At 31.8% G+C, this 26,866-nt stretch overlaps 1 protein-coding gene across 5 annotated transcripts in view; it reads left to right on the top strand.

Moving 5' to 3' along the window:
* The window catches only part of LOC143197612 (E3 ubiquitin-protein ligase Rnf220), a 169,299-nt gene that overhangs the window by 52,709 nt on the left and 89,724 nt on the right, over positions 1-26,866 (top strand). For 3 of the 5 annotated variants that reach the window (XM_076406164.1, XM_076406168.1, XM_076406165.1), the window contains one exon: positions 8,134-8,247. In XM_076406164.1, the coding sequence (XP_076262279.1) occupies positions 8,134-8,247 (114 nt within the window). The remainder of the gene's footprint in view (positions 1-8,133; positions 8,248-26,866) is intronic. The other 2 variants (XM_076406166.1, XM_076406169.1) reach the window with 1 other exon arrangement.

Genomic DNA, 26,866 nt, shown 5'->3' on the forward strand with positions numbered 1-26,866 from the left:
TAATTTTAGTTTAAAATACTGTAAGGATTTTCAAATAAACTGACGTTATCAACGGTATTTGTTAACATACATAACACATAACAGCTGGATCGTGTTTAACGATCGAAACTGATTCTTTGGTGCCCTCTAAATAAATTATACAAAAAGTAGTCCATACAAATGATAACCATAAGTATTTTTTATTAGAAAATACAATATTGTGCACTGGTGTTAAGGATTACAAATTAGTTTAGTCTATTTTTATGTATGAGCAATATCTTTTTTAATAGAACTTTATATTATATTTAAAATATTGTCACTTTCCTACCTTATACTTTCCTATATTTTAGGCAGTATACGATTTTCATGTCAGAAGAAAATTTTTGGGACGGCATCTAAAAAATTAATGACTTTTGAGGCTATATAATCAATCAGCATGAAGCTACAAACTCCTTGGCCGATCTGATGTTCGCTGATGATAGTTAATACGGATGATAAGGATTCCGCATTATTCATAATATAGTTCCGCAGAACTATATGGCTTAATAATCCAGAAAAGACTAAAGTATTTACAAATAATGAATATTATACCTGCTACTATAAGTTTTAATGTTTGTCTTCGAGATCGTTTGAACAAATTCAAAAATTCAAACTCAGAAATGGACATGGATCAAGATTATCGAAAACGATCTGAAATATTGTGACGATTTCTGTCAATTATAGTGAGATATAGTGAAGATGTCCTGCTGCACCAACAGCAGCGTATTAGTTGAGAAGTAGACACCATCTCCGAATACCGGCTATGGGCTGATGATGATGATGATGATGATGATGATAATGATGAGAATATATACAAATTGGCCCAATTTCCTTCACTCGAATAAGAATTAATTAGAAGGAGCAATGTCAGGGAAATAGGAAAATAGAGAGTGTGGAAAAGTTATTTTACGTTGAAAATATGTTTAAAAAAAAAGTTGTTTCTTTCACTGCTTGGTTCATATGTACGATTAAAATTTGTAACAATCTCCCATTATTCAGTTTATCTTAAATATTTTCTGTGTCTTCGTACACTTTGGCATTCCGCTATTTTCATTATCTTCATGAAATTGAATTTAATGAAATGAATTATGAATTAAAATTTGATTAATTGCTCTTGAATTTTTGAATCCAATGACTATCATATCAACAAAATTTTTCATCAACTACAGATTTCCACAAAAGAGCAATGTGGATACAACATTTTTAATATTTGTAATATGTACATTAATTATATACATTAATACATAAATGTTATGAATTAATTTTTTTTTGTTTCTTTAATGGCATAATGACAATGGCTACTTAATTAGGGTACCGATCACAAATGATTATTGACCCATATATTAAAATTAATCAATAATATTGTTCATTAGTACAATTGGTAACAATAAATCCTATGCTGTTATTTCGTAATATATTTGTTACAAATAGTCCCATTTGACAATTAAAAATGAAAAAAGCGATTTTTAAAATTGCTCCAATAGAGGACATTTGTTGGCATTTAATTCGGCAATAACATTCCAACAAACTGACACTACAGGAAAGAGTTGAACACACGTTCTGCACTGAGCAATTAGTTCGTACGTGTCTATACCATTTTTGCCAGTGGTGGAGTTGACAGATTTTGTTTATTACTTAAAGTCGCGTTTAAATTTCCGAAATTTTATTATTTATTATTATCGTTTTATTTCAGTTTATATCGACAGGCATTATTTAAATTCATAACAGCAAATCTAATACACGACATTTGCTAATTAATTATAATGTTTATATACATTCTATTGTGGAGAGTAGGTATATAAATTCCAAATGAAAAAAGTCAAGTTTATTCGCCTAGAAATCTCAACTAATGCTTCATATTATCTTATCAAGTGAATTTCTCCTATTTAAATAATGTTCACAGCCAATATTATTGAGGAAACATATAGTAAAAAGCGATAGCCCTCACCATTTTAAACTCAAAAACGTTGACCATGTGAGGAGGACTTAATCCAAATACTTGTGTATAGGTCTGTAGATGCAAAATACACTTTTATTTCTGTATATTTCTTAATATTTTGTTGTAGTAATAGTATTTGATACTTTCACAGTATTTTTTATCCAATTCGTATATATATGTAAAATCCGCATTTTGGTCCAATTTATAATCGTATTTCAATTTACTTCACATTTTTTTAAACCGACAAATATATTTTTGTAATTTAATTTTAATATATAATTGAACGCTGATACTCCACTGTTAAAAATGCATCCTATTGTTGTCTTCATAAGCTAATTGAAGAATAATATAAGTGTAAAGATAACATGTCATCTCTCCCTAACAAGAAATGATAAATCTTATTTATTTATAATATACATAGCATCTGCCATAAAAGGTTGGCAGCATACATACAATACAAATTATACAGTTTTGAGCATTTTGAGTATTGTACATAATACAGAACATTTGTGCTGTTGGCAAAAACACGTGATTATCGGTAAAAGCAATATCTAATGAGTCAACGCTTGAATTAAGATTCCAATGTACTTTTAAAAAATTAGCTAGAGGTGTAATTTGACATATTTAGGGCGCTTTATTTCTCAATTTAATACCATTAAACAAGTACCGGATTTCATTAATTGCAGATTTCTTTAATTTTTTTTTCAAATTTAAGAAGAATATCAAACATTTCCGTTAATTTGGCTTGAAACCAGATATGAAGGTTACATTGATTAAAAATCTTATATTCAATCTTATGTTTTAACCATATTTTTTTTAGTATACCCAATAAGGGTATGTTAATTGCTTGAGTAATTTTATATTTAGTTTTTATAATTCAAATGGTATTACAACGATTGAAGAAGTGTACAACACTAAGAAATAGAGTAAGAGGTAATTAATCAATTAGAGATAACAAAATATTATTTATTTAATAATTATTTGAACATTAATTTAAAAAATAATTGTAGCGACTCTGAATTAGAGATCTCGTTGGGGTGGCACTTTGGTATAGCAGACCACTAATAACTAGAGACTCGAGTTGAATACGAATGCCTCTGGCTCCCCATAAAATGCGAGTAATTGCATCATTTCATTTCATTTCAACATTTTCTAATAAATTTATTCCGTTGTTTTAACTCTTCGCCCTTTTTCTTTCGTTGATTTCATTTTATCGCCAATTTATAAAACCGAATTTTATTGAATAGCGCACACATCGATCAACAAGTATTTTCCGTTGTGACATCAAATACGTGCTTTTCGACGTTTTTGTATCAGCGAAACGGCCATGTCTCTTTAGCGAGTTTATTAATGAAAAATAAAATGGTTCGGAACGAAAAAGGTCCTTCTACCTGTTGCCAAAAACGACGACGACGACGACGACGAAGAAGAAGAAGAAGAAGAAGTGGAAGAAAAAAATTGAAACAAGTGTCAACAAGCGAAAGAATAGCCGATCGTATTTTTAAATTTATTTTATAGACTTTAGACAAAGAATCGATGTTTAAAATTCAAAAAAAAGTTGGTAGCTAGCTAGTTTCGAGTCAAAAGGACAAATGTACTGTTTAAAAGTCGGCGACAAATCACACAATTCGAATTTATAAATCTGTTGTGGCTGCTGAACAATAGAGCATTGTACTAAATTATCCTAAATCAGTTTAATACAATAAAGAAACAATATATATATATATATATATATATATATATTACCATCATACATGTATTAGGCTTTGAAAATAATTTATTTAAAACGGTATTAGTAAAGCAGAAGAAAATAAAAGTAGAAAAATATACTAGAAAATACTCTCTTTCTAACTATAGTTCAATCAGTCCTTTTTTGCAATTTTCACAAAAAGTGAACTGCAGTTGCACTAAACATTCGTCTTTGATCGATTGTGGTAGTTGGATGGGTAGTTAAAATCTGGAGATTACGACGAATGGTATATAACTGTGTGTGTATAGATCCGTTTTAACTGGTTTCAACACGTACACAACTATTGTTGTGTTAAAAAATTATTTTCTCCTTTCTTTCAGAGCATTCCTACTATTTTACTACAATTCACGATATTTCGAATGAGGTATCTTCAAAACATGATTTTTGAACGCTTCAATAGCTTCTTCGGGCGATGATAGTCGTTGATATTCTTCATGAATAGGAACAAAAACAAGTCATTGGATGCCAAATCAGGGCTGTACGGCGGATGGCCCATCAATTCGATGTTTTGAGTGCTCAAATAGTCTCTTGTTTGAGACCTCGCATTGTCATGATGAAGAACAATTCGGCGTCTCTTATTTGTTTTCCTTATTTCACCGAAGACTTCTGGCAAACAAATAGTTGTGTACCAATCAGAATTTACTGTTCTACGTTCCTCTAGAGGCGTTGTTGCAAATGCTTCGTGTGCGAACAACTTTTGTTAGATTTAGTTAATCTTGGAACACTCATACAGTCGACTGCAGCTTACTTTCGGGCTCATACGAATATATCCATGATTCGTCACCTGTCACGATTTTATAAACCTCTTTCGAAGCACTGCGATTGAATTTCTTAAGCATTTCTTTGCGCCAATCGACATGAGCCTTTTTTGCGATTGTCAAATTGTGTGGGATCCAACGCGAACATAACTTTCGCACAGCAAGTGTTCATGTAAAATCGCATATATGCTGGTGGAATAATGCTTAGAGATGTCTCAATCTCACAATAGGTGGCATGACGATCTTGCTTAATCATTTCGCATACAGCATCGATATTTTCTGGCACAACAGCCAATTTTGCACAACCTTCACGAAACTCGACGCCCACTATTGAATTCATTAAACCAATGATACACTGTGATTTTTGATGGATCATCATCGCCAAAAGTCAAATTATGTTAATTGATGCACTCTTGTTGTGATAATCCACGCCGAAAATCGTAAAAAATCATTGCACGAAAATGTTCACGATTCAGTTCCATTTTTTGCCGAGACGAAACTTTCAACTAAATATAAAACAAACAAATACCGTCCGTGCGACAAAATGTTCTGAGTACGTAATCGTTAAAAATGTCAAACTTTACCATGGAACCGGCAGATTGATTCACATGACAACAGTGGTACCAATTCCCGAAATATAAACAGTGACCCTTGTAGTTATGCCTCATTATCAGATGCCTTTGTCAATTAATAGGAGCTGTTTAGTAAAGAATAGATGATGGAGGAAATATTCACAATGCTACGAATTTATTTTATCGCCAAGACCAATTTATAAACAGGAATGGTTAACTGTAGTTATCATTAATAATATATTGTTACGTCATTATTTATTTATAAGGAATATATCAACATAAATGCACGTACTGTAATAAATAGAATATTTTTCACATAATTGCCAATTCTGTAATGGAAATATACTATTACAGAATCGCGAGAGCAGTCGTTATGCGATACAACTGATAAAACTATTCTCTGAATGTACTTTAGCAGAAATAATGGGACAAATATACTTATAAATTCAATAACACATGAAGTCGAAACATGATAGGTAACATGGTCTTTTCATCTACGAAAAACAGAAGCAACAAAACTAGAATAAGTCGTTTGCCTTATTTAGTGTCGCTACTTTGAAGTATCTCCTAACTAGTATCAATCGCCTTGAGCCATACCTAATCTGTACGAACTATAGCAAATTTAATTTCATATATTTACTTAATTAGATCATTTCAAACCGGTTAAAATAGTTTTATAGGCGGCAAGAATCCTGAACGGTCACAATGAAAAATGTCCGATACACTTTTCGTGTTTATTTTATTACGTAATGGATAATACGTTAGAGTTGATGGTTAAAATCGAGTTTTTTCTATGTTTTTCCTTGGCAACGTTATATAGTAGGGCATGCAGAAGAAACAATAATGATAATGCCGCGTATATATTGAATATTTTTTTGATAATATTGTTGACGATAATGTTATAATTTTATCGAGTGATTTTTTCTAAAAAAGGGGTACTTTCTTTGATGTTTCTAAATATATCGGACTATTATTCCAAAATAGTGCTAGTATCCTCTTTTGAACTGGCTAAAACATCTTGCCATAAGAATAATCTTGCAATAAAACAATATCACGATCAGTTGCCAATATAATTTATTCTTAATAGGCAACAATGATTGTATTACTAATTAATATTATAGTAATATAAGGAATAGGCATAGTTTTTAATCATAATATTAATCTTAATCATACAATTAGTTAATAATTTGGTTATTAGATTTTTAACACATTTTCCCTTACTTTTCCGACCTCATAATCAATAAAATTGCTATAAATTTCTTTCCATTGTAAATATCAATGGTATTTAATACAGAAGTAGCACAGGAGGCTCTTGTGGGTTCTTAATTTGTTAATTCTTCTGTATGGCTCCAAGACACTGTTAGAGTCTGATATACGTACACCTAGGTTGAAAAATAAACCCAAAAACGCAAGTTATAATGGTTCTGATATGATTTTCAAATAGTGAAAGAATTCCTTATAAACTTTTAGAAGACGCAAGGAGTATCCTCAAAAAGATTATACTGAGCGATCTAAAAAATAGATCGCCAGCAGTGAGACTTTCAGTAGATTATTTGAAGTCTTGCCGCATTAACTTCAGCTTATTGGTTGATCAAAATAATGAATAAAAGCTCTAGTTTCAGAATATGAACAGATTTAAGTGACTTGTCACTACCTATGGGAAGACTATTTAGTTTAACATTCAAACACCATTACAATTACAATTCATTATAACATAGAGTGGTAACAAAATATGAAAAATAGTTATTTTGTTAGTCTTATTTAGGAAAAGAACTTTACGATGGCATCAAAATGTAAATTAACCTTCAAGAAACTGGTAAAACTATGATTTAGAAAACAAAAAATCATTCATTATAAATACTGATTAATCTCACTAAACCGAGTATTTAACACAAAATACGAAAACACGTAATTAATTAAAATATAAAAATGTGTTAAAAATTAGATATCCTTTAAAACTTAATACTAATGTTAATATATTTTAAATTCAAGTTGGGGTGATTATAATAATCAACAATCACAAAACATTATATTTATCTCATGAAAACGGATTAATGGATTTATAAAAATGCATTTATTTTCATTATTTGTCTATATTGATAATTTATTTGTTAAAATACTACAATCCACCGTGATAAGTTGATCAATGCAAGCCAATAAGAACCAATTACGTCATTACTCAGTAACGGATGGTATAGTTATGTTGGAAGCGGCAAAAAATATTGATAGATCTATATATCGTTTCTTATATGTGTTAGCAAATAGCAAAAAACTTTGACTTGAAAATATATCAGTTTATCGAAAAAATATCGATTTTATAGATATACCGATATATTTCAACAAACCTAGGATACAATCACTTTATTCTGGGCAAAATTTGATAATTTCTAGTTTTTTTGTTGTTGTTTGTTCGTTTTATCTGCGTTTGTAGAAGACCACGCACCATTTATACACCTCAGAGTTCATAATTATACCAAATAAATGATTTTGATATTTTCGCTTAAAGACCATTGCTTACTAACTCTATACTGAAGTCATATAAATCTTAAAATGGACAAAAGCCCTTATTTTCCCCAGAAATAACATAAATCTAGAAAATTTAAAAGAAAATTCATTAGAATATCATATTTCGAGATTAGTCATCATTCTAGTTATATGTAGCAAATAAATTATTCATATTATTTACGTTGTTTACTTAATTAGAGCATATCAAGCTAGTAAAAATGGATTAATTTCCTTTGTAGCCACTGATTAACAAATATATCTAAACTTTCGTGATTTTATGACTGCAATTCTTACGACGGATTGAGAATTAAATCTTATTACTTGTTTGTTTTTTAACAATGTTACAGATAACAATTTATTAGTAATGTATGACTAACAATAGGGATGTCGGTCGTGGAGAAAAATATCGGTATTTATGTTTTAAAAAATAGCGAGATTTTTATTAAAACTTTAAATTTAATTACATTTACATTTACAACTATCGATACTTCTTGGAAAAAAATATCGAAATATATCGGCCCAAAAAATATCGATATATCGATATATGGGACATAAAATTTCAAGTTTTAATGATGATAAATATTGTTTCAGTAGGTCCAATATTCAGTGGGAGTTTTGGAAACAATGGAACTTACACGTTTTCCGTACCGGGATTACCACCTGCAGCCCACACCTTAGCGAAATCCGGATTCCTTTTCGATCACGGTAAGTAACCAATTCCCCTATCGAACAACAAAAGACTTTCTTAAAATACATTCCCTTTTATCCGGTTTCGTACTCGAAACGGTCGAAACACTGTTGTAGTCTGTTGCATTTAATAACGTCATATAAATGTCACGAGTAGCAATAGCTCTAAACGAATTGGTTTAGCTTTTGATCGCTGAAACAGATCTAACGGGGGTGACTGTCGCAACGAATGCTCCTTCTCCCTTCGATTTGCTGCAAAAACTCTAATACTAACATAATTAAAGTACAAGCAGTGTAATTTTACTTAATTAAATTTCCTTTTCGAAGGACGCTTGGTGTCAGTCTAAGCGTTAAACGCCATTCGAAAAAAAAAACCATTGGCGTATACGCTAGTTCTATATATAAAGGAAATAACAGTAAAAAGTTTAAAGAACTGTCATTAATAATCAACAATTATTAAATAAAATATACGAGAGCAGTTGTCTTAGTGACTTTTTGAATTTCTCGCCTAATAATTTTAAATTAATCACTGTGCCCTCTATTGCCTTATCTTGCCTGCTATTTGATTAGACTACTGTGTTTGGCAGACATTGACTGTTCTCGTGTCGTCAGAAAACTAAGAACTGCTATATACACTAATGCGTCATATATTTTATTTATTATTTATTGAAACAACCTAGTAAACATAAGTTATAACAGTAAGTTATTTGTTTTTATGCTAATTTGCTACGGTTTTAACATTATAAAGTACTTATTCTACGGTAAACTCTTTGGGCTTAACATTTATGTCTCTGTTTTTAAGGTGCACTCAGTTTTACTTTAACATCACTGAAGCGGATCAAATAGTTTTATTCTCTTTAATCTTCTAACTAAGCCATCATTGCCTAGGAGCTGGAGAACGTCAACATTAATGTACTGATGTAGACTCTGTTCAGGTCTTTGACTATAGTGCTTGATAACGTTATCGACAGTTTCTACCTTCAGGTCCTTTCCAGATTGTCGTTACAAATGTTCCATGGAGTATCAAAAATACCTGGCAGTACCTCGTTTTGGAATATTTGTATGATATTTCTATTGCCTTGGCTCGTCCAATCCCAAAGTTGAACACCATAAATCCACACTGAATTCCAGACTTAATGCAAAGGCGTATTATATACTAACAGGGCTAAATATATAACAGGGCTCAATATTTACTGAATAACCAGTATATTTTTTGTACTTCAGCTTAAGTTCTACACATTTTGTCTTAACATGTAGCTTCCACCTGAGCTTAACATCAGGGTCATGCCAAAATATTTATATACGGGACTTGCTTACTTACTGATTTATATATACTGGCTTCTGCTTAATTATTTTGTTATAAATTTAATTTGCAGAGATTTATTTTGATTTTCTATCCAGCGTTATATTTCAGACATAACTGTTTGCAGCTTTTCGCTTGATTCATTGTTGTTATCTCCAATGGATTCCATACCATCTGCAAATGTAGCAACAGCATTTTCATTGAATGGAGGGAAGTCTCCAGTGTACAGCAGATATTGGTCCCAATACATTTCCCTGTAGCACACCTGCTGGTTTTTTCTTCAAGTCAAAATAAGCATCTTCTATATGACTATAAAATTTTAGTCAGAAAGAAGCAATTTAATCTTATGGTTTAAACCCTCATATCAAACTTTATCAAAAGGTCGTTCAACATCTAAAAATATTGCAGAACAAACTTTATTTTCTTCTAGTGATTTTACTATGACATTAGCAATTCTATGAACCTGATCAATCCTGGAATATTGTTTTTGAAACCAAATTGATGATCTGGAATAAGATCCTTTTCCTCAATGATTGGCTTTATCATTTTTAATTGAAGATTTTCGAATATTGTGGACATTGTCGGACATAGCCGGTATGACGCTGTTTTATAAGGTGACTTTACTAGTTTAGGAATGTTCGTCGTGTCGGTCGGTCGGTCGAAACGTGTGGCTGCCGCTGCGGTTATCTATCAGAACACTCACTACTATTTTTGGAAGGAATTTGCACGGGAACTAAAAACACTGGTTGAATCAAAGTTGTTTATTTTAACTTACGATTGACACATGTGGTCGATGGGAGGATTGACAGGATATTAGGTTAAGGTGAAGGAAGTACGGTAGCGCTGTGGAAGTGTTACTGTTACAGGGGAACGGTGATAAGAAAAGAGAGCGAGACGTCGTCGTGATGGCCTTTTATACTCCAGAACTGCATGGTACCAATCCACCGGCGTTGCCAACCTTTGTAGTTGTTGATGGTGAATTGGTGGTGGCCTAAAGGGTCGTGGCGGTCGCCACACTAGTTTAGGAATCATAATTACTTCAGCCGTTTTCCACAGTTGTAGTCTAAATGAAATAGGTTCAAAACCAGGGTTCTTTTTGCGTTAGGATAATAATTTAATGTCGTCCACTGTATGGGGTTGAAATATTATCTCGAAGTGGCCCACAATTCTTGTAGCCTTCTCCTGACTATCTCTGACCCACAGTTTAATCAGTTCAATGATGATTTAGTGATCAAATTAATGAAACAGTCTAAAAAAGACCGCTAAATGTAAAAAATGTAAATGTAAAAATATTTAAAGTACTAAAAAAATTTGTTTCCTGACCGAAGTATTGAAAATTGGAGCCTATTTTCATTGTTTAATGTAGATCTATCACCAAATTGGATATACTGAGATGTTGTGGAGACAAGATTTTCTATATGGTAAAAAGCAAAGAAAATTTGGTGAAAATTTTAAGAACGACTAGAAGACTAAAATTAATATTGCTATTTTTCTTTAGTTAATTATGTTATATTAAAAGAAAAAATTCTATGATAATCAACTTAGGATAAGTTAATCACCTATCCTGTACGTTTTAATGTAAATTTATTAAAAATCCAATGGTAAACATCTATTTATCGATATTTAAATCTCAATAATTCTATTAGCAATGACAAATCTTGACATGCAGAACCTACTTTATAATCAGGACGTGTGAGATGGACAAACGCCAACTATAATCCACCTATATCCGACGTGACCCAATCCTAATTATGTTAGATACCTCATTAATGCCATCTGCATAATTAAAAGGGAAATGTTCCGAAAATGTTTTTGCTATGATCCCACCACCAACCTACGACACTGCTAAAAAAGGAAGGACCGGTGTGAGGGGATCGGTACAAACTTTTTACTTTTTTCCACTCGATGAACATTAAAACTCGGCATTTAATTTCATCGAGATCTAAGAGATTTTTGATCATAAAAAAGGAGGAGAAGAAACAGTGAGCCTTCTTTTCACCGCTGTCACATTACCAATTTTCGCATTTGTCCAAAGAAAAACCGTTTAAAATTGTTTTTAGATTTAAATCTACAATAATAGATTTCTTTCTATTTAATGAATTGATTAATAATATCTGATATAAGATATATGAATAAAAAGTTTAGTGAGTATTATTTTTCGAATAAAGGAGTTGGATAAGGATCAGATTCTTTTGGTTCATCATTACTTAATAATAAATTAATTTCTCCTTAATATACGAGGTATGCTCAAAATGTAACAGAAATTTAAATATTCTTTATAAATAATATATTAGGTCATATAAGTGTGAACAAAAATATTTTCAGTGCGTTGAATATGTCTGAATTTGTACCGAATAAATCGATTCGCGGAAAGTTTTACCTTTTTACTACAATTTGAAGAAAAAGGCGGCTGAAGGTAATTTTGGAAAGTTTCAATATATTGTGGCTTATGAATTGTAACCAAGATCATTGAAAGGCGTTTGGTCATATGTTAAATGCTGCTTCAACGGCAATATTGGAGGTCTTTTGCATCATATTGTTACTGGTGATGAGAATTGGATGTATTACGATAATCCTAAGATAAAAAAATCATGCAGACCAGCTGGTCATGCATCAACATCAACGGCAAATCTAAATATCCATGGCTCCAAACTAACGCTCCGTATTTGGTGGTGTGGTATACTATGAAACCTAATAAAATCATCTATTGTAATCGTTATCGACTATATTTGATGCGTTTGAGCCAAGCACTGCACGAAAAACGACCGGAATACAAGCAAAGACACAACAATGTTATTCTTCAGCATGAAAATGCTCGACGACATGTTACAAAACCTGTGAAAACATACTGCCCATATTCTCCAAATCTACTTGTTTCGACATATGAGTTGTGACCTGTTGGAATAACGCGAAAAAATGGGTCGATTGGTGGATAGCATCAAAAGATACATCATTCTTTCGAGATGGAAACCGTAAATCATCTGGAAGATAGAAAAAAGTAGCGGTTATTGATGGACAATACTATTGAATAAAATATATTGTATCGATTTTCCACAATAAGCTTCAGTTGAAAAAATCCTTTAAAACTTATTTATAGGCCTAATTTAATATTTACTACTTATTCATCAACATTCTTCAGCTTCAAATTAATCCCTATTAGACATTATTTATTTATGTCAGCGCTACTTTCAATCCCTAAAACTGTTCTAAAACTTGTTCTTTTCTCTAATCTCGTTCTCATTCTTTTCATCTCATCTATGGTGACAAAAGAGTGACCCTTCAAGGCTTATTTTACTTTTAGAAACAAAAAAATCATCTCTAGCGTGATTAGGATATCAGCACATTAAGACAATGTTGATTTAGCCAAATATATTACTCTAACAGGTTTTGCATCCAGAACACGTAAAAATGTATGGCATGAGTCAATTGTTGGCTAAAATCATGAATAACTTCTTTAATTGTGATTTGCGTGCTCATAAACTATTGTTTTACCTTTAGACGTTTCACTGAAAGCAATCTTTTGAAAGACTCTTTTGAATCATTTATATGAGAAAATTTCAATCAAACTCTAATCCTTTATTTATAGGTAATAAAAAATCGCGAACAGTACCAAAGGTTGTATGAAACTTTCAATAGATAGATGGAAATATGGTGTTTTAGCTCACATAATTTTGTTTCGAACTTTTATAAATTGTGACACATAAAGGACTTTTAACATTTTTATTAATTTAATGATTAAAATTTATTGTTTGAAAAAATATTTAAAAATATAGAAATGTTAAATTTGAGCTTTTTTAAATAACTAGCTATTCTTTTCTTAGCTATTAGTGGTCAATATGAACGTCATATGATCACATGAAACTTAAAATTAAGGCACAAATGTAAGAAAATTGTTTCAATATTTCAATAGTCATAACTACTATAGGCGAAAGAAGATTGATCTTTACCCACCTCCTCAATGAATGTACAAAATTCATCATACATCAAGAAAGTTCTGTCGTTTTTATTTAATAAATGAAGAAACTTATAAATTGTAAAGTCTCTTTTGTTTTTACATATTTTCAAAACAAAATTATTATAATATTTTTTAAAATTTAAAGTAGGCTTTATAATTAAAATTTATTATATTACCTTTTAATAAGAATAACCATATAGTTTTTCATAAACCATAGTAGATCTACCATTTATTTAAAAAACACATATCATTGGCAATGCTTATGCTCTACTGCATATATTGTTGAAGCGTAGTAGATAGAATAATAATAGAAAACATAATCTTGATTTTTTAAACCAAAAAACTGTTTACGATAGTTAATAATAAACAGTTTTTAATAGATAGTGCTACTATGAGGAAATTATTTTTAACCAAGAAAACGTGTTTTACACATTGTTTTATAATTTAAGTTTATAATATTACCTTTTAATAAAAATCATATAGTTTTTCATAGACGATAGAAGATCTATCGATTGAGTAAAACACGTATCATTGGCAATGCTTATTTTCTACTGTATATATTATTGAACCATAATGGAGAGAATAATGATAAAAAAATATAATATGGTTTCTTTAAACCAAAAACTTTTCACGCTACTTAATAATAAATAATTTTTTTGGAGTTTATTTTTAACAAAGAAAACGTGTTTTTTTAGTAAATAAGGTACGTAATATTATTATTAAATTGTAGGGGAATGTTGATTAAGTAGAGATATATAAGCGCGCCTTTATCACCCAGATCATTTAGTATTTGTCTTGGTTAGATAAGAACCTTATTTCGCCACGTCAACAATCATTACTGCATATCTAACTGTCCGAAAGGCTTAGGCCCACATCACTATACCGTTTAATAGGCTGGAAGAGCCGGCATTCGATAAAAACATCCCTTTCAAACTAGTTATGGTGAAAAAAGACCCATCGGTCTCTGGAACTAGGCAAAAACCTAAATGTTTTTGCTGTAGACCGTAACATTTATCCCATTCGGTTCTCAATTACATTAGAAACCCCAAATCCGGAGGCGTCATAGGTCAGTGCCAGACTGCACGTACAGTGAGTGACGTAAAAGACATTAGTTTTGGAAAAGGGGGAGCCGAACACGTTAAATGTTTATTTAACGCTCGTCGCTAACCGCTCACTTGACGCTTGTTCCCCACGAGTTGACGTGTCCCCTAACAGTCCGAAATGTCATGACACAACCAGTGGCGTTCTTAATATGCATTTATGATTACTGCAATTAATGCAACTAATAATAAATGGCATAAACGTCAAAGAAAATAAAATAGATTTATTGCTTAAGGATACTCCAGTAGAAATGCTGTGGAAAAAAGCTAAATGTATTACCCCTTTAATGGACAAAAATCGTTTTCCGCCAAAGAATATGTTGAAGTGTGAAGAACTGAGAGTCATAAGTCTGAAGAAGCTAAATCTGGTAAATAATCTGTTGAAACAATTTGTACTTTAATTCTTTATTTATTTAGCAATGGTTTTTTGAGTTATATGGAAGACGTTGCTAGCTTGATGGAAAATGATGTTTTTCTTGTACGAACGAGGTCTTTTTTCATGAACTCTTGCACCCCATTTGATCTAAAAGATAACAATAATAATCTAAGTATACTGTTTTACTAGTATGGAGAGAATTCACCAAGAAAATTCTTTCTACACGCAAAAATAAGTCATTAGCACATCCTTGGTTGTTTTCTGAATACGAACACACTTCGGAGTCGAAGAGCTGGCCTGGCACCACTCTTTAGATTCTTGCCCTGAATATTATTCCAACTTTAAGACAAGTTTTATTCTGAATAGAAAAGTATAATTAAAACAACTGACAAAATAAAATTGTAAGCAATATAGTAGTCAAAGTAAAGAACTAAATTAAAAACCTAAATGAATACTATAAAAGAATTTATAGTATTCATTTATATAGAAAACATCTGATACTTACACCTCAGGTGCATAAAATCACAGACGTTATAAAGACTATGAAAATAAAGAATTCTGCTAAATAATTTTCCTAGATGTAGCCCAAGACTTAGACAAGATTCGTCTTATGGGACTTATCCACAAACTACAAAATATGTTACCAAAGCAGCATATTAAACTTCTAAACTCTTACATATTAGCCAGAATGTTTAGAGTGAAACAAGAGAGAGTCTATTCTACAATAAAGAAAGTTAAAGCAATTGGAAAATGTATTGGGGCCAATCCTATTTTACATATGTGATATACCTCTGTAAAGTGTAAATATACTTATACATATTTGTTGTTGGAGAGAAACCCCAAGAAGTAACCAGAACATTACAACATATGAATAACAATATAGATAATTGGACCAAGACTTGGAGCATAAAAGGTAATCAAGGCAAATCGGCATATATTTTTAAATATTTTACTGATGATCAAACTGTACATAGAACAATATTTGAAACACTGTTGAGCCTCGTTGCAAAACTTTTGTAACTATAAAATTATCCTAAAAATTACACCTTAACCACAAGTCGTATAAACAACACTCGTAGCTGTGAAATCTGTCAAACTGGTTTAGAATAAATGCGCATGAGCAGAGCGCCCGCTTTTCTGCTTTTAATGTCGTTTCTGAAACTCTTGGATAAAATTCGAGCAGAACACAGACTTAAAAGGATCAAACCATTTGATCTAGTGGTGCAGTAAATAGTATTTAACGGGAAAAACAACACAGTAAATACGTGAACATTATTACTATGGAGGCTAAGTAAGGACCGATGTTTTAAATACCTACTTTTCATGTTAATATAAAATACAAATTATTGGTTACTCTGGAAACAACTAGAAACAATATTTTAATAATAAAAAATGATTAATTGAATCATAAAAGAATTGTAAATAGAAAACGAGATAAAGTATTAAAATATGTTGAATTTAATCAAATATAAACACGCATTGAAGCATTGAAGTTACATTAAATATCATTTTATTAAAGATATTTTTCTTCTACGTCAATGGGACCCCTATTAAACTTTTTCAGAACATCACCGACTTCTAATAGGCCCTACTGAACCAAATCTCCGCACCCCACACGATTACCTTACCTAATTACTCTTAACTGAAGCTCGACTATCTCGAAATTGTTTCGAACAACCCCGCCAATTCCCTTGAATACACCATGCCAATCAATGAGTATTGGAACGTGTTTTAATCCATTCAACGAGGAATATCCGTTTAAAATAATGGATTGAATGGGCGGGAAAAAAAGTAGATCGTTTCGGACGTAAAACGAATTATTAGATTGGATGATGGGAATTATGTTGAATTTTGTTTTCGAATTTATAATCGAGTTTTGGTCATTTGTCATAATTGGCCACGAATATGGATAGGTAATTATATTACTGGTGAAATGACATTCACGAAATTATCTATATTAATTTAATTATTTTTACCAAATGTGTTACCTTATGTAAAATGTCATTCATGAAATACCGACCAAAACTAGTATATCAATATTATTCATCAATATATTGTCCTACAATAATAATGCATTCAGTCTAAAGCTGTTTAAACTTTGTATACCTTTTTCGTAGAAAAAATGTTTGCAATTCAAAAGTTTCAATCACTTAGATTGGATGATGGGAATTATGTTGAATTTTTTTTTAATTTGTAATCTAATTTTGACCATTTGTCATAATTGCCCACGAATATGGATAGGAAATTATATTACTGGTGAAATGACATTCACGAAATTATCGATATTAATTTATTATTTTTACCAAATATTTTACATTATGTAAAATGTCATTCATTAAATACCGACCGAAACTAGTAAATCAATATTATTCATCAATATATTGTCCTTTAATAATAATACATTCAGTCTAAAGCTCATTAAACTTTGTATAGCTCTTTCGTAGAAAAATTTTTAGCAATTCAAAATTTTTTAAAATAATATTCATTTACTTTATGTAAAATATAATTCATTAAATATCGACCAAAACTAACAAATCAATATTATCCTTCAATAATAATACATTCAGTCTAAAGCTTTTTAAACTTTGTATACCTCTTTCGTAAAAAAATATATTTCAATTCAAATTTCAAAAATTTCAATCACTTTTCAAATATTTTCTTCATTTAAGTCACAATATATTTTACTTGAGCATTTTTTTGAGATCTACTGACTTCCACTAGTCACTGTAAACCAGATCTGGTATATACGATGGATGACAAAGCAATTAATTCAATTTCACCATCATTTTCACTGTCTTGGAATTTCGAAACAGTTTTTTCTCTTGCCACGTGTCATTTGAACATTAGATCAATTAATTTAGGTTTAGGACTTGGTAAGTGACGTGCCAAATCATAAAAAATAATGAATTGAAATACGTATTCAACAACCAATAAGCTGTTTTTAGTGTCACAAAATTTTGCCTACTTTTCACACCCTTCGTCCCTGCTGCTTCAATCTTTTGATCGCCCGTTGCGATTTCAATCCCTATTTTTTAAGTCATCCTCCTTAAAAAAGTTAAAAATCGATTTTGCTATAAAGCTGTATGAGGGAATTCACAAAATTGATTTCCTAATCTTGGAATATATTGCTGGTCAAATCTGTACTGTTATTAACATTTTTATTTAACGTTTTAATTTCTAACATGATTTCGAAAAGAATATTAGACAATTTTACGTAAGTATTGCATTTACAATATTTAGTGATATAAGACTTTACCATGTGCGAATCACGAATCCATACAAAAATTAATAAAATACAACAGTACCAACTTGGATAGAAACATGTTATATTGATTCATTTCTAAGATAACTAAAATCTCAGCATAACTAAATTAATAACTAAAATATTAGAGAAACTTCATTTGTTTTATCTATATTTCATCATCATGTTTTCTTTATTCTATAGTTATACGAAGACGATATTGATCATCTGAAACCTTAGTTTTTCTGTCTGGTAATTCACCGTTATGGGCAATCTTTCTTCTAAGATACAAATAATTTAATTCTGTTGTAGTTGATCCCAAAGGGCGTAGTTCCAAAGAAAAGGGTATAACAGATTCTCGTAACCAATTAACATTATTATATATTGTAAAGAGCTTCGATTTTCATGACAATTAAGCTTTATACGCGTTCAAAGCTCGAACTTCATAGAAAATCTTTCATTGAACTCATTTGTTCATCATGAACTATTAATCTTGAATGAATGACAGTAACATCCTTAATTAAGACTACTCAGGTAACAATTACATGGGATAGTTAAATAATAAATTAGTAAAGCATTTAATTAGCGAGAACAAATATATGTATCCGATTAAATCTGATTTAAATCACAAATTAATATTAAACATGGATATGAATACGGTAGGCGTTGAAATAAATGAAGATGTAAACAAAGGGAATGAGAGAACGAAAAAAAATACCGTGAAAGAGACGTAAAAATTGAAATTCAAGATGGCCACTTCCGGTAGCTACGCTCGACGTAGTAATAGTCGTGTTAAGACAACATTGCCGAGCAATTACCATATTTCAGCGGAGGCCTTGGGGAGCAGGTATTGTGCCCTCTTGGACGCGATTTTATCGCATCCAGTTGTTGCTTTGCAGATATCTTTGTAATTGCGACTTTGGTAATGGGCAGCGATAAACTTGAAACTTGAAGTTTGAAATTAAATTTTTAAGGACTAGAGATAAGAGGTCTTATAGCTCTTTTTTTAAACTCCTGGTGGTGATGAGTAGTGGAACTTTTACAACGAAGCATCTTTTACTTTGGAATGTGTATTAAAAGATAATATATTATCAATGTTCTATATCAAGCAAAACATCAAGAAAAAATTAAAGATAATTAATTAAATGTTGTAATATTATAATAATATGGTATATGATGCAAATTATGTTATACTTATACTATTGGTAAAAATTATTCTGTACATTTTAATTAAATATTAGAAGAAACAAAAAATAAAAAATCTCTAATATTGAAACAATATATCTGATTTTAAACTTAATATGCATGAAGAAGTATGTAAAATAATTACTACAATTGTGAGTTAATTTGACCTACAAAGGATGATCAAAATAAGATGTTGAGCCACCATTTACTTTTAATATAGCCGCAATTCTTTGCGGAATAGATTCGTAGAGTGTATAGTTCCCAACAGAAGTTCCCAATAGAATGTTACCTGATTCTTGTCAAAACATCAGACAGTTGCTTCAATGATATTGGAGATGGAAAACAACTATTCACTCTCTGCTCTAAAGTTTCCCATAAAGGTTCAATTATGTTGAGGTATGGCGGTTATGCTGGCCAAGAAAGATGCCTGATTATATTCTGAAACCAAGATTATACCTTTTTATCTGTGTGTATCATTTTTGAATTATTTAGCAGCATTGTGCTAGTCATAGTAAAAACTCCATCATTCGTATGTTGAGATATTCCAGCCAGTGATATGAAGGAAAAATACCCATCCTCCGGTCCGGATCGTAAGTTTCTGATAATTCTGAAGGATGATTCATCTAGCTATACTATATTCTCCCAGTCATCAAGTGTCCAGATTGTATGATCGTTGCACCACTTTTTCTTCGCCTTCCGTTATAAAGAGTTTCGCAATCGCAACCCCCCCATGAATTCCGCTGTACTGTTTTTGACTGAACAGTATTACTCAAATGAGTGTTGAGTTCTGTTGTCACTTTTGCTTGCGAGATCACACATTTCACCGATCGTTTGTATTCACGGTCTTAAAACAAAGTGACACAAAACTAATACACTGAAATATAAACTATAAGATTATGTCGCATTATTTATAAAGAAACAGGGTTGCCAAAATTCATTAACATGCATTATATAGCATGGTGTTCATATTAAGATGTCATATTAAGATATAAAGTTATGTGATTAAACTTCACTTCTAACCGACAAGACAAAATTTACGGATTTTTTCTTTTTATATTTTGTTACAAATAATGTAGAATTGAAAGTACTTCATTAAGTTTGCAAACTTACTGTAAAACTGTAACTGTTACTGTAAAATACAAATTGATTTTGTATGATCATATTTAAATAACATTTAACCTCCACGTACTCTATTCGGCAGGAATAGTCGTTTGTGACCATCACTTGATCCAATCGATGTCGTATAGTAAACTTCACTTCGACATCTAAACTTGTCGTATAGATTCTTTGATGGTCTTAAAAGAAGAAATACAATCATTTCATCTGACGTAGAATTCCAATATATATTCTAATATGTAATATTTATAGAAACATCAGAAAAGCAATAACTAGCAAAGGAAAATAATTTAAAAGTGATAATGTACGTATATTTTTCACAATATAATATCAAATTTATAAAAACTAATTCCATGTATATTCAATCAGGAACAAACATAAAGAAAACAGCTTGAGAGAACTTATTTCGATCAAAATTACTAAATTGAGACATCTTTAAGCTGGAGCTGTAAAAAAAATGTATCTGAGACATATTTTTTTTGCATCTGGAGGCGTTCTTTTGATTAGCTTATTGTTTAATGCTGTATAACTTTAATAGCTTATTGTTTAATGCTGTATAACTCGTTTTTCATAATACATTATTGTATTTTAAACTAATTAAAGAAGAATTTCGAATGAGTTAGGAATTAATTAAAACAAAATTTATTGACGAAAGACGCATGACAAAAATAATAACAAGCGATGGAGAATATTTTTAACAAATGATAATGTACATATTTTTAATAATACTATAAGAATAAAGATATCCAAATAACACAGAAGACAGCTTGAGATGACTATTTCGCTCTAAATTACTAAACTGAGACATCCTTAAGCTCCATCCTTAAGCTCGAACTATAAAAAAGAATGTATCTGAAACATGTTTCTTTGCATCTAGAGACGTTCTTTTATGTAGCTTATAGTTTAAAGCTGTTTAACTTGTTTTTCATAATACACTATTGTAGTTTAAACTAATTAAAGAAGAATTTTAAATAAGTTAAGGAATAATTAAAACAAAATTTATTGGCGAAACATGGTAATGTACACATTTTTTCATAATACAATCCTAAATTTATAAAAATTAATTCCTGTATAATCAGCAAAGAATAAAGATATCCAAATAACAAACAAGACAGCTTATTTCGTCCGAAATTACTAAATTGAGATGTCCTTAAGCTCGAACTGTAAAAAAGAATGCATCTGAAACATGTTTCTTTGCATCTAGAGACGCTCTTTTATGTAGCTTATTGTTTAATGCTGTTTAACTTGTTTTTCATAATACACTATTGTACTTTAAACTAATTAAAGAAGAATTTTGAATGAGTTAAGGAATAATTAAAGCAAAATTTATTGACGAAAGCATTTTGAAAGGATACATTGTCGTTGATGTTTTTGCCTCCTACCGAAATAAGCCAACCAACAGACACCGGCAAGCATCATGGCATTTCGCACATGTTCTATAAAGTTATAAAAACATATTTTATACAAATATTTCTACTTGATTAATGACTGAGCGGGCGAAAGTATTCCAACAGTCGGTTCATCAGAGCGAAAGAATAAAAATGGTTCGAATTCGGAACAGGTGTGATTAACCGGCTTGTTTGATGCCGAGTCGTGCTAAACAATGTCGTCGCTTTGTCTCTCACGGCTCACGACCAGATTCCGTAGCGGCATCGATAGCAAAAACACCTTGTAGGTACCTTTTTGTCCGTTTCGTCGAGGCCATCTTAATCGCTTCTACAGCTCCTGAAATTTGCCACTGATTCTTTAATCATCGTTCGGTTTCAGATATCGTCAAACAGATTGGATTTTTATCAGTTCATTTTATCAGTTTATGATTACTTCTCCACAACAACATATATATATTTCTTCATATATATTTTTTTTCATCAAAAAATTCATTTTGAATTTTTTTAACACATTTAACTAATATTAGAGATGAGTAAATCGTGAGCCTCTTGCCACCACACTAAATTTTTATTAAATATTATTATCACGCCTATAAATTAATTTTAAAGGATTTACAACAGATGGTGTTACTATGTAATAAACCGCATCGGGTACATTTGTAACCAACTTCATGTTGAAGCCTCACCGACAGGCTTCACTTTTCAGTATATGTCATTTTGTCGAAGTGTGAATAAAAATGTTTTTCAGTACGTTGAAAATATCTGAATTTGTACCGAGTAAATCGCATTAGCGGGAAGTTTCATTTTCTGAATCACTTTTAAGAGAAAAGCAGCTAAAGGAATGCTAAGTGCTAAATAGATTTCAACATGGGAATACTGGCTTCGGTGCTTTAAAATTGGCGATTTCGACACCAAAGACACAATGGACAGCCAAAAAATTTTCAAAAAAAAGATCAGTACTTGATGGCGGTACTCGATGATGATTAGTGTTAAACGTAAGGAGAATATGCAAAGTTGTTGGGATTAATACAATAAACCATTTCCAATCCCTTGAAGAGCATGGGAATGAATGAATGAATAAAAAGCTTCAGTATTTCGTGCCGTATGAATTTAAATTAACATTCATTGAATTACTGCTTGACCTCCTGGTTATGTATCAAAATCTACTGCAAAACCAAATATCTATGGTTACAAGCTAATGAGCGAATAATAGAGATTGCTATCGACTACAATTGATGCATTTGAGCCGAGCACTAATTATCCTCTTCATTTTATAATTTATTCTTCCGCATGGCAACGCTCTACCACATGTTGCAAAATCTGTGAAGACATATTTGAAGACATCAAAATAGGAGGTGCTACCACACTCGTCGCATTTTCCAGACTTTACTCCTTCTGAATACTACTTATTCCAACGTATTAGTGTCTTATCTAAGCAGCGCTTCACTTGTCATGAAGATACCAAAACATTTTTTGACCCATTAGTCGTTTCATGGATAGCCTCAAAGCATACATCGTTCTTTCTAGATGAAGTCCGTAAATTGACTGAAAGATCGGAAAAATATAGCGGCTATCCATTGAAAATCTTTCTGAATGTCCTGATTTCTAATATACCATGGGGCGTTGTCAATGCTGCAAAGAACTTTGTAAACACTATGAATAAAACTTAGATCTAGAAGGAGTTAAGACGTGGTGTAAACCCGGATCCAAAATCTAGTTTTATTCAAAAATCGGCCAAGAAAGTACATTAGTGTCCATTTTTTAAGATTTGAAAGGAATTTTGTTCACGTATTACCTATAAAATGGTAAAGCATACGCTCCGACATTGTTTATAAGATAATTGTTGACATATTTTGCATTAATAGGATCTACAAATTAGTAAAAAAGACCCACTTTACAAAATAAAAATAATGTTTTATCAAGATAATGCACCGATAAAAATTTTTGTATTGCTTTAACGTTATAAATGAGACTTGAGTACAATGTCCTTAAATCAAAGCAAGACGCTTCGAAGTTTTGTTTTCAAATATTAGTCAAAAAATTGTTACTGTCAGTTTTTTTAAGATGTACACACCTGCTCATGCAAGTCAAAACCCAATGAGTTAAATCAGTGACTTAAAATATAAATTGTTAACATCCAGCTTAATCGCCAGATTTAATCACGTCTGCCCTTTCTCATATCTTAAAAAAATTGTGAAAACCGATTTGCACTCAACGAAAAAATAACAGCTGCTGTAGAGAGATAATTAATAGGTATTAAAGAAATATCATATTTTAAAGTCTCCTTTTACCAACTAGGGGATTATTTAAGCTGGACCTACAATTTGACGTGGCCTCGGAACCATGGTCCTAGGCATTAAGCCTACCGACTGGCGAGTGACCGAGTGACTAACTTAGAAATCTTACCCAGCCTGGTTACTGGCGTAACTGAGATCATTTTCGTTGTCGGATTGTGCGCTCTTGCCTAGGACAATCACAAATATTAAACAATCACAAACATAAATTTACGACCATGCCCCAGCAGGATTCGAACCCGCGACTATCGCAACAGGTGTCTTGTCGTTTTTACCACTGCGCCACCAAGCGGTCCCAAAATCAGTATATTCAATTTCAGAACCATAAAGTCGACTTTTAATTTCTGTTTCCGAAAATGTGCGTTTCACTTCCACAAACTTGTTGAAAATTATATGTAACTTACTGCATAACAGGTCAATTGAAAAGTCCTCGGCCTGACACATAGATGGCGCTACTAGAATTAAATCCATATGTTTTGTTAGTTAGATCTAAGCCTCAAAAGATGCGTGCGTTTGTGAGTTACAGCATTTTGAGTGAAGCAACTTTTGTTATTGTGAAAAAATGGATAAAAAGAATTTCGCCTGTTGATAAAATATTGCATTTTGAAGGGAAAAAATACAGTTTAAGCAAAAACTTGGCTTGATGCCGAGTTTCCGTACAGTGCCCCAGGAAAATCAACCATCAAGGATTGGTATGCTAAGTTGCTAAGATGCACCACGTCTAGCAAAATGAGCACCGAAGAAGGTGAACGCAGTGGACGCCCAAAAGAGATTGTTATCGACGAAAACATTTTAAAAAAACCACAAAATGATTTTGAATGACCGTAAATTGAAACTGAATGAAATAGCAAACACTCTAAAGATATGTACTGAATATGTACATCATATCATTCACGAATACTTGGGTATGAGAAAGCTCTGTGCGGGTGCCGCGCGACTTTTGACCAAAAACGACGAGTTAATGATTCGGAGCAGTGTTTGAAGATGATCAAGCGTAATAAACCCGAGTTTTTGCATCGATATGTAACAATGGATGAAACATGGTTCCATCATTTGACTCCGAAGTTCAATCGACAGTCATCCGGGTGGACTGCACACGATGAACCCGCTTCAACGAGTGGGAAAACGCAACAGTCGGCTAGCAAGGTTATGGCGTCTGTATTTTGGCATGCGCATGGAATAATTTTCATTGCCTACCTTAAAAAATAAAGGACCATCAACAGCGACTATTACATAGCGTTATTGGACCATTTGAAGGACGAAATCGCCGAATAACGGCTGCATTTGAAGAAAAAGAAAATGCTGCTTCACCAAGACAATGCACCGTCTCACAAGTCAGTGAAAACGATGGCAAAAATCTATGAATTTGGCTTCGAATTGCTTATTCCATCATCCACCTTATTCTCCAGACCTGGCCCCCAGCGACTATTTCCTGTTCTCAAATCTCAAAAGAATACTGGATGGGAAGAAATTTTCGTCGAATGAAGAGATGATCGCCGAAACTGAAGCAAGGGACATATCGTACTACAAAAATTGTATCGAAAAGTAGGAGAGTCGCTATAATCAGTGTATCACCCTTTAAGGGAATTATGTTGAATAAAAAAAAACTAATTTTGCCAAAAAATGTGTTTTACTATGGTAGGCCGGGGACTTTTCAATTGACCTGTTATATATCATTCAACACTCAACTTTCAATTTTCTTTAGCATTTAATTCACGTTTACCCCAATTTTAATTATAACAATTAATTTATTAATTTGAAGTAACATATTTTAGTATATAACGAATTATAGAGTACCTTCAGTTAGTTTATATGCCAAGTCTTGTAGGTTATTTTTCATTGTTTTAGACGCTTTGTTCTGCGACAGTTAAAACAAGAGATTGGTGAAATGTCTGATCTCTCAGAAGGTCTTTAACGTTTCACGAGTAACAATATCCACAATAATGGAAATATTCACAAAACATGGTAAAACATCATCGGCGAAGAGAAATAGTGGGCGAAAACAAAAGTTAATTAACAGAAATCGACAAACAATGGATTGTGACCAGATTAAATAAAAGTACCGCAAAAAAGTGACAGCGACACTCACCACTCGGTAATACTATTTCGATAAAAAACAATACGGCGGCAACTCCACTATCAGCTAAGTTTCATGGAAGGGCTGCGAATGTGAAACTCTTTATACGGAAGCCAACGTTAAGCTGTGAAAAAACGATCATCGATCATAAAACCTGAACACTTTATGATCGGGAAAATGTGGTATGGTCCGATGAATCATCATTTACAATGCTTTCTACAAATTACCGGGTTAATATATGGAGAATACCAAAAGAAGTCTGCGATCTAGACTGATTGGTTCTTACCGTCAAGCATGGGAGAGATTCTGTTATAATTTGAGCGGGAATATCGTAATATTCAGCTAGTACTCTCACTCACATCCTACATAGGCAAAAAAGGATCAATCCTGGTTTGAGGAACATCAGAATATCATGCTCCCTGGGCATCACAATCACCAGATCTTAACATAATTGAACCGTTGTAGATATTTTTAGAGCAGACTTCTCCAATATCATTGGAGCAATTGGTGAATGTTATGGTGCAAGAATAGGACAACATCTCGTTGGAAACTATTCGGACACTATCTCGCATTACAACTGGTTTAAAAGCAAATTATGACTC

Source organism: Rhynchophorus ferrugineus, unplaced genomic scaffold (genome assembly GCF_030347505.1).
Source record: "Rhynchophorus ferrugineus isolate W39M unplaced genomic scaffold, kcgeb_rfMv2 rfM5, whole genome shotgun sequence".
NCBI classification, from domain to species: domain Eukaryota; kingdom Metazoa; phylum Arthropoda; class Insecta; order Coleoptera; family Curculionidae; genus Rhynchophorus; species Rhynchophorus ferrugineus.